General features: G+C 39.6%; 1 protein-coding gene across 2 annotated transcripts in view; it reads left to right on the plus strand.

Moving 5' to 3' along the window:
* Positions 1-8,152, plus strand: part of Flrt2 (fibronectin leucine rich transmembrane protein 2) — a 95,799-nt gene extending 87,647 nt beyond the window's left edge. For both annotated transcript variants that reach the window (XM_076551171.1, XM_006988410.4), the window contains one exon: positions 1,469-8,152. In XM_076551171.1, coding sequence (XP_076407286.1) covers positions 1,856-3,838 — 1,983 coding nt within the window. In that variant the 5' untranslated portion in view covers positions 1,469-1,855 and the 3' untranslated portion in view covers positions 3,839-8,152. The remainder of the gene's footprint in view (positions 1-1,468) is intronic.
* Positions 8,153-9,193: the final 1,041 nt, after the last annotated feature.

Raw genomic sequence — 9,193 nt, forward strand, 5'->3', positions numbered from 1 at the left:
ATAACATTTACAGTACTCCTTTTTTTATTTTCAAATTGTAAGTCTAAAGATAGCTAGAGAAACAGTTTAAAGCATAGCTTTTCTGCTGTGGATACAAATTGTTCCAATCCTTATTGGTGAGAAGTGAGGAACTTGCAGCCCGCCATGTCCTGTCATGTTAGCTCATTTTGTAGGGAAATCAAATCTGGCACCTTTCAATTAACTTCCTTCCCCCTTCATCTAAAAGCAGATGGAACACACTGTGGAGCAAGAAGGCGTGAGTGCTATCCTTGGATTGCCTTGGCTGCCTCCATTGTAGCTTCTGTCTTTTCAAAACTCATTAAAAGCCGTCCTATAATGTCAAGAAAGTGCTCTCACACTGGAAAGTGGTCCCATTGAAAAAAAAATGTGTTCTCAGTTTCAGGTTGACACTTAGGGCAATCGCAATGGCCTATGTCAGTTAAACCTAGAGGTCCCAATGGAGGAGATAAGTAGAAATATGTTTTACATTGTTGCGTGGTCAATCTCCTTGGTAATGAGTTTCAGGTATTCTACAGGGAGAAAAAAGGGTGACAGGTATAAAAGATAAATCTTTGTCTTCACACTTGAGTTATGTTTCATCTTGCTATCAGAGGAAAAATATGTGTGGTATTTTTAATCATGCTGGGTGTAGTCATGATGTACTGTTAACTAGCACAAAGCTAGATACTTATTCCACTTTTGGTGTGTGTGTGTGTGTGTGTGTGTGTGTGTGTGTGTGTGTGTGTTCGTTCATTGTAGAAAAGAGGAAGTAAGTAAATGCTTGCCTTGGGATACCCTTATTCTCTTATTACCTTGCCCCCTTGTCCTTTATAATGCATTCTCTAGATTCCCCATTAAACGAAAATAAGATTTTTTTTACCAGAATTTAAAAATACATTTTGCAGGAGATAGAAACTTACAGATTTCCAGATTTTTTACATATCTAAAATATTACATGGTAACTATGTTTAGGAATGCAACACATTTGAGGAGAATTTCTTAATAAGGTTGTATTTTCAAATGGCTTAATTCCCATTTTGCATTTTTACAGTTGATCATTCTGTAGGGCTTCGTGTCATTGCTCTTAAATTCCCCCATCACCACCTTAAAATAACAGAGCTTTCAACTAATCTTCATTAACAGACACCAGGAATCCAATCGGGTGTCAGTAGCACTTGCCTAAGGATATGCAAATAGATATTTAAGAAAAAGGACTGATTGATGTGCAAAGATTTTTTTTGATAATAAATGTAACAGTCCCATCTCATTTTAAAGAAATGACTCATACTGCAGTCATTTGTTTCTTTGACATCTTTGGAACCAAACGATTGTCATTTTGAAATGCCACCAACCTGGATCCCGAGACTGAGCTCCAGTCACCGTGTTTTGCTCCAGGAGATAGCTGTATGTAGTTACTGTTTATCCTCTTGTTACCCTGAACTGATTCCTGTCTTCTCTTCTCCAACAGGTTGCAGACTCTGTTTAACCGAAAAATTCCTAGGCTGCTCTACACCGGCCCGACTTATTGTAGAAGAAGCAAGCTTTGCCTGCCTGGCTGGACTTCTGTTGACACGTGGCGTCACTCTTTGCTCATGCGGCAAATTCCCCCTGTTGAGTGGTTTCGCACATGGAGGACCATTGTGTGAGGGCAACCTAGGCAGATCAGACTAAACACATCCGAAGGATTGTTTTACCCTCTGCCCTCAGGTCATTTCCTCTCAACAGAAGTTCTAGACTTTGACAGAACCTGATCCAGTCATTTTGCGTTTGTTTTCTGTTTTCGCTGTTATTTGTTGTTGCTTTTGATTTTATTTTCTCCCTTCATCACATTGTATTTTATTTCTGTCCTTCAGCAATGGGCCTGCAGACTACAAAGTGGCCCAGCCACAGGGCTTTTTTTCTAAAATTTTGGCTTATGATTTCCCTGGGGCTCTACTCACAAGTGTCAAATCTCCTGGCCTGCCCTAGTGTATGCCGCTGTGACAGGAACTTTGTCTACTGTAATGAGCGAAGCTTGACCTCAGTGCCTCTTGGGATCCCGGAGGGCGTAACCGTACTCTACCTCCACAACAACCAAATTAATAATGCTGGATTTCCTGCAGAGCTGCACAATGTACAGTCAGTGCACACGGTCTACCTTTATGGCAACCAACTGGATGAATTCCCCATGAACCTTCCCAAGAACGTCAGAGTCCTCCACTTGCAGGAAAACAACATTCAGACCATCTCGCGGGCTGCTCTCGCCCAGCTTCTGAAGCTGGAAGAACTCCACCTCGATGACAACTCCATATCTACAGTGGGCGTCGAGGACGGAGCTTTCCGAGAGGCCATTAGCCTCAAACTGTTGTTTTTATCCAAGAATCACCTGAGCAGCGTGCCTGTTGGGCTTCCTGTGGACTTGCAAGAGCTGAGAGTAGATGAGAACCGAATTGCCGTCATATCAGACATGGCCTTTCAGAACCTCACAAGCTTGGAGCGTCTGATTGTGGATGGGAATCTCCTGACCAACAAGGGCATTGCTGAGGGCACCTTCAGCCATCTCACCAAGCTCAAGGAATTTTCCATAGTCCGGAACTCGCTCTCCCACCCACCTCCTGACCTCCCAGGTACGCATCTGATTAGACTCTACTTGCAAGATAACCAGATAAACCATATCCCATTGACAGCCTTCTCAAACCTCCGTAAGCTGGAACGGCTAGATATATCTAACAATCAGCTACGAATGTTAACTCGGGGGGTCTTTGATCACCTCTCCAACCTGAAACAGCTCACTGCTCGGAATAACCCTTGGTTTTGTGACTGCAGTATCAAATGGGTCACGGAATGGCTCAAATATATCCCTTCTTCTCTTAATGTGCGTGGTTTCATGTGCCAAGGTCCTGAGCAAGTCCGGGGGATGGCTGTCAGGGAGCTGAATATGAATCTTTTGTCCTGTCCCACCACAACTCCTGGCCTACCTGTCTTGACTCCAGCTCCCAGTACAGTTGCTCCAACAACTCCGTCTCCTACGCTCTCTGTCCCAAGTCCCAGCAGAGGCTCCGCGCCTCCAGCTCCTACCCCATCGAAACTTCCCACCATCCCTGACTGGGATGGCAGAGAAAGAGTGACCCCACCTATTTCTGAAAGGATCCAACTTTCCATCCACTTTGTTAACGATACTTCAATGCAAGTCAGCTGGCTGTCTCTCTTTACTGTGACGGCATACAAACTGACATGGGTGAAAATGGGCCACAGTCTTGTAGGGGGCATTGTTCAGGAACGAATTGTCAGTGGTGAGAAGCAGCACCTGAGTCTGGTTAATTTAGAGCCCAGATCCACCTACCGGATTTGTTTAGTGCCGCTGGATGCGTTCAACTACCGCACTGTGGAAGATACCATCTGTTCGGAGGCTACTACGCATGCCTCCTATTTGAACAACGGCAGCAACACTGCTTCTAGCCACGAGCAGACAACTTCCCACAGCATGGGCTCCCCTTTTCTGCTGGCGGGCCTCATCGGGGGCGCAGTGATTTTTGTGCTCGTGGTTTTGCTCAGCGTGTTTTGCTGGCACATGCACAAAAAGGGACGCTACACCTCCCAGAAGTGGAAATACAACCGGGGCCGACGGAAAGATGACTATTGCGAGGCAGGCACCAAAAAGGACAACTCCATCCTGGAGATGACGGAAACCAGTTTTCAGATTGTCTCCTTAAATAACGACCAGCTCCTTAAAGGAGATTTCAGACTGCAGCCCATTTATACCCCAAATGGGGGCATTAATTACACAGACTGCCACATCCCCAACAACATGCGATACTGCAACAGCAGTGTGCCAGATCTGGAGCATTGCCATACGTAACAGCCAGAGGTCCAACGTGAGAAAGGTGGACAACCAAACTCTCAAGAACACACATGTGTGTGCACATAAAGACACGCAAATTACATTTGATAAATGTTACCCAGATGCATTTGTGCATTTGAATACTCTGTAATTTATACGGTGTACTATATAATGGGATTTAAAAAAAAGTGCTATCTTTTCTATTTCAAGTTAATTACAAACAGTTTTGTAACTCTTTGCTTTTTAAAATTAAAAAAAAAAATGTTGCTGAAGTACTGTACTGGGTTGTACAATGAGGACCCAATGCCAAGGCAGAAGAATGAGTGATTCATACTTAAGATGCATATTAACCACTTTGCTGTTGAAGCTGTAGAGCTGATAGTCATATGAAAGGATAGATTCAGATGGGCTAATCAGGGTAAGAGGAATAGTTTGAGTAAAGAAAGAATGGCCTAGTTATTTCTATGTTTTCTATACCTCCTGGCGTGGAAGAAACGCTGTTTGAAAAATCCATAATATAATAATAGAGGTAGTTATTCCAATTTGACCCAGTACAAGAAATAGAACATCACAAGGAAGCCAGTTCCCATGAGATAAGTTAGGCCTACTTGACCAAATCAAAGAAAGTGAGAGATTTGAAATATCCTTAAAACCCCAGGGTTGGCTTTCTGACTGTGAACTTCAAAATCACTCTTCATGCTTCCCTGGCCTTATGTGATAACAGAGTTGGAAACCTGAGTCTGATTCTAGTCATCTTCAGGGACCAATATGATCAGTTCTAGCAAGAAAATTCCCCTCAAAACTGTCACTATTCAAATCACATGTCAGGTTGAATCATATCCAACAGAGTTATATTCTAGAATAATTTTTTAGAAGAGGCTAATAAAAATAATGGGAAGAATTATATTGAATGGAATTATTTTTGATAATGAAAATTATTTGGGTAGATTCACTAAGGCTATATCAACATGGTATTTAGACCAACAAAGAACAGTGTTTGGAATATATTACAGTAATGTGTTTATTTAAAGAGTACTAATACCACTTAGAAAAAAAAAACAATGATTCTCTTACACTGTGTCTGCTGACTTTGCTAGTATCATGTTGAAATAGCTTGAATTAATACCTATATCCCCCCTCAAATTCTTGTCTTCCAATCATCTTGCATATATATTTTTTGTGATTAAGTTGTATATGCCACCTTTGTTTTCTCCCTCTGCTTGGTATTTCAAAGAAAATTATGGACACAAATCTTGGTTGCACAAAATATCCCCGTGTATTTCTACATATTAAAACCCATATTGACATTCATTGCCAATGGTTCTGTGAAGACACCAAAACTGGCCAAAATAATGCGTATTGTTAAAAAGCAATACTGTGTTTCCATTTTGAATTAACTTTGGTCCTCTTCCACTAAATTCCATTTGTTCCTTTTAGATTGTGGATATCCCTCTAATTTTGTACTCATAGGGTGATAATTAATCTTATGCTAAAAGACGACCAGTGAAAAACGAGTAAGCCAGAGAAAGCAAGGTTTCCCTAGTCATGGCAGAGGAGGGCCAAAAGCAGAGGGTATAGGAAAGAGAGGGATGTCCATTATTGATGCTAGATATTTTTTGAAGCAAGTCCATTTTCATAAAAGATACATAATTTACTCTAATTCTTGTCATCCCTTAGGTGTAGAAGGGCTATAGACCACATACATTGTCTAAAGAAATTTACCCTTGGGGAATTCTTTTCAAAGCCACATTTAGGCATTTCATTCTGTGTTCCTTTACAACCATCTATCACTTTAGGGACTCATGAAATAAATGTCACACTCTTCTTGCTTTCTCTTCATCTCTAAGCAAAATAAAACTGTGATGTGTCTTCTTGTAAAAGTTTAGGTATAAAATGCTATGCAAGCTTTTCTTTATAGCGAGAGCTTTATTTTCTTTAATAATATACCCTGACTTATATGTTTTAATCTCCTTCATCCCTCAGAATAAGCAGAAAATATAACTGCAGCGATAATGTTGTAGACACAAGCATTGAAACTGTGCAGTCAGTAGAGCTGAACATAGTTATGAATTAATTTAATTAATTCTAAAGTGACTCGGGTTTCCTCTTTAGTCTATTAGCTAGAGGGTGTGGGCTGTTGGTTTCTGTAAAAGTAGGTTCACACAGTGAAGGAATAAGACCATCTGGAATGGTAATCAGTGTAGCGTTACATCATCTAAAATCAGGACAGTGACATGGGGCTCTGTGTATTAGCTGACTGTTTCCTTTTCACTGTCCTCATGCATCTCACTGTAGGTAAAACTGTGTGCTGAAAAATATAATGGTACTTTAATTTTTGAGGATTTTTATTTTGTTATAAACAAGATAATTATTCTTGTCTGTTTGTATTGTATGTTTAACTCCCAGTGGGATTTGGGACTGTGGAAATGTCATTTCTTTGTCCCAGGAGGAAGAGCAGAGAGGTTCCCACAATATTGTATGGCATCCACAACACTATTGAGAGTTGAAGTGGTACTGTAGAGGCCCAGTCATGTAAAATGGTAAAGACACTTTCAAACTTGCTCTGATAGAAGATGATTCTGGACAAAAAAAAAAAAAAAATCTTTATTTTGATCTTATGAGCAGCATGACAAAGACATCTACCGTGAAAATCAGACTACCATCTGTAATAGTGTGCTTGAGGGACTCGTACATCAGAGTTGAAATCACATCATATAATCTGTACTGTCTTATGAAACTTTAAAGAACAGATGAGCAGCAGTCCTTACTGGATGACATTTTGGCTGGCATTTTTAATCAGGAGACTATCCTGCAGTTATATCTCCTCTGTGTTTGGTCCTCTCTCAGCCTCATTATTTATTTTGAGGTGATTAGTTAAGAGTCAAAGTTTAGTTGATCTCAGATAGTGTCACCCCTGTCAGTACAATAACCTGTACCTACACAGAGGACATTGCAAAAAGAAAAAGAAAAGCATGGTCACAGAGATGTATCAATAGTTAAACAGAAGATAGTCACCAATACCTCCTTGCTTGTAGAGTTGCATATGACCCTAGGGAGACAATGGGTTTCACTTAAACATTGTCACATGCCTTAGCTAGGCTGTATAACACTTGGAACCATCAAAGACAGACATGAGAAGGGTGTTCCCTGTTTACTTATAAGTGGAAAAATCATCTCTTGTGAGAAATGATGCTATTTCTAATTTTCCAGATATTTGTCGATATAATATTAGATATTTTCTCTCAAGATAAAACCAAAATTATAATGTGATCTTTTGGAAAAATGTATTAATGGCGTAGCTAATATTACACCTCTGTTTCTTAATAATGGAGGTCATAATGATCTTAGTTATGCTGCACAGCCAGACCTTCCTTCTCCCCTGGAGAAAACGTAGCTCTTCACATGAGGAGAGCATCCATTCCAAATACAAGGCACCATTGTTTTCTTCAGAGGCAGGTGCCACACTGGATCAGCAAACTTCAGCTGCAGCATCCTCTGCAGCTTTTGACAGTGAAGTGGTTAATTTTCATTGATGTCTTTGTTTACAGCGTTTATCTCTGACCTATCCAAAGGGGACATTAGATGTTGCTTTAGAACTTGAGGATAACACATAAACTCCTACTTGCTTTTCCAACTGAATGGGGAAGCAAAATAGAAGAGTGCCCAACAGCAAAATGATACACACACAAAATAACAACTCTCAATTCTTAATCTTGTCCAACTTAGCTTCTTCTTTTTTAAGTTAAAATGAGTAATGATGGGAAGCTGTATCTACACCCTTCTCCAGTTTCATCAGCAGGATTGAAGCAATTGTTGGCAGCGGGGATGCTTTTCACTGATTGTGGGTAAAACATTTTGTACACAGTATGATACTGTTTTAGCAAACCAGGTTGTTTTGTTATAGTATTTGGTTTTCTAGCTGCACATCCACCAGAAGAGCACAAACCAAGGCCATTGCAACAGGCATTTTTAAATTAATATAACATGCAATTCCATGCATACATATACATGGGCTGTTTGTAAAGGTGTCTGTGGGATGTGAGATTTGTAACCAGTTATGGCAAAATGAGGCATCACTGCTGTATGCCCTCATAGGATAATATTTACTGAACGTTAACTTTGATGATCTGTTACTGTTTGAATCCTTTGTTGACTTGATTCTGGTTTGTGTTTAGTGTGTTTCTCTGACAAGGGACTGCAAGGGGCTGGAAGATTCTGTGTCATGCATCCTCTGAGACCTACCATGTTGCACACTTTGTTAACTACAAACTTCACTCTACACTATACAGTACCTTGTTGATATATTCAGTAAAGGCTTATTTTAAAAGAAAACCCATTGTGTTTATCTGAGTAAATTCACTGGAATGTAACCAGTACTTTTGCTATAATGCAAATGAAAAAAAAAGAGAGAAATTCTTCTTATACAACAAAGATGGCAAAAATTGAAGCAGGCTGTAAAGTGTCCATACCCTCCTACTGTAAAAGCAACATCTATTTTTAAAGACAGTGGTCTTTTTGTGTAAGAGGATAATGTGGTAGTCTAATGTTCCTTCCTTTTTCCTCACTGATGTTTTCAGAAAATGATCTTATAAACATACCACCACAGGAAGAACAGCATTCTGTGTTTGAGCAACACAAGCAGACACATGTAACTAATGTGTTGTTAATCACAATCACAGAAGTCTTTCTCTTTCACAATATACACTATTGATTTTTGAATGTTACCTTTGAGAATTCTTGTCCCTTTTACTTAAGTATTGCTTACTGTTTGTCTGTACTTTTAGATGGATACTCAAGGTGGTGCATCTACTCATATAACTCAGATTTGATTCTTGATTAGTCTTAAAGGATTTTTCAGAACCACTCTCTCTAACACTTGACCATTTCACCACTGATGTATTTGACATCAGCTGAATGAATTGGGAAATAAAATGATGACCTTTCAGTTAACTAGCATTAGTAATTATAGGACTTCAACTGGACAGTAAACTGTGAAACCCAGGATTAGAAGGAAATTCATATTACTACATTGTCAGTAATGTGATTGCTAATCTTCCCCCTTTTTTGGAAAAGTTGTGGAGTTTGCTGTAACTAAGCTCTCAACCAATAAGAATCATTCATTTAGTAGAATTTATTAAGGTCTTCATTCACTTTCTGGGCTCTAGGGTGACTTTGGACACTTTAGAAGAATGCAATGAAATCTTAGACAAACCACCTGCACTTTCTAGCCCACTGGAAATCTGTGTACTCAATGTATTTACTACTAACCTACTTTTTACAAGAGTATGTTACATTTTACTCTGTTAAACTCATAAAAGAATGATCTTGCTATTTAGGAACTAAAAGATACCTTCCTAAATACTTTTTCTAAGA

Source organism: Peromyscus maniculatus, chromosome 14 (assembly GCF_049852395.1).
Source record: "Peromyscus maniculatus bairdii isolate BWxNUB_F1_BW_parent chromosome 14, HU_Pman_BW_mat_3.1, whole genome shotgun sequence".
NCBI lineage: Eukaryota > Metazoa > Chordata > Mammalia > Rodentia > Cricetidae > Peromyscus > Peromyscus maniculatus.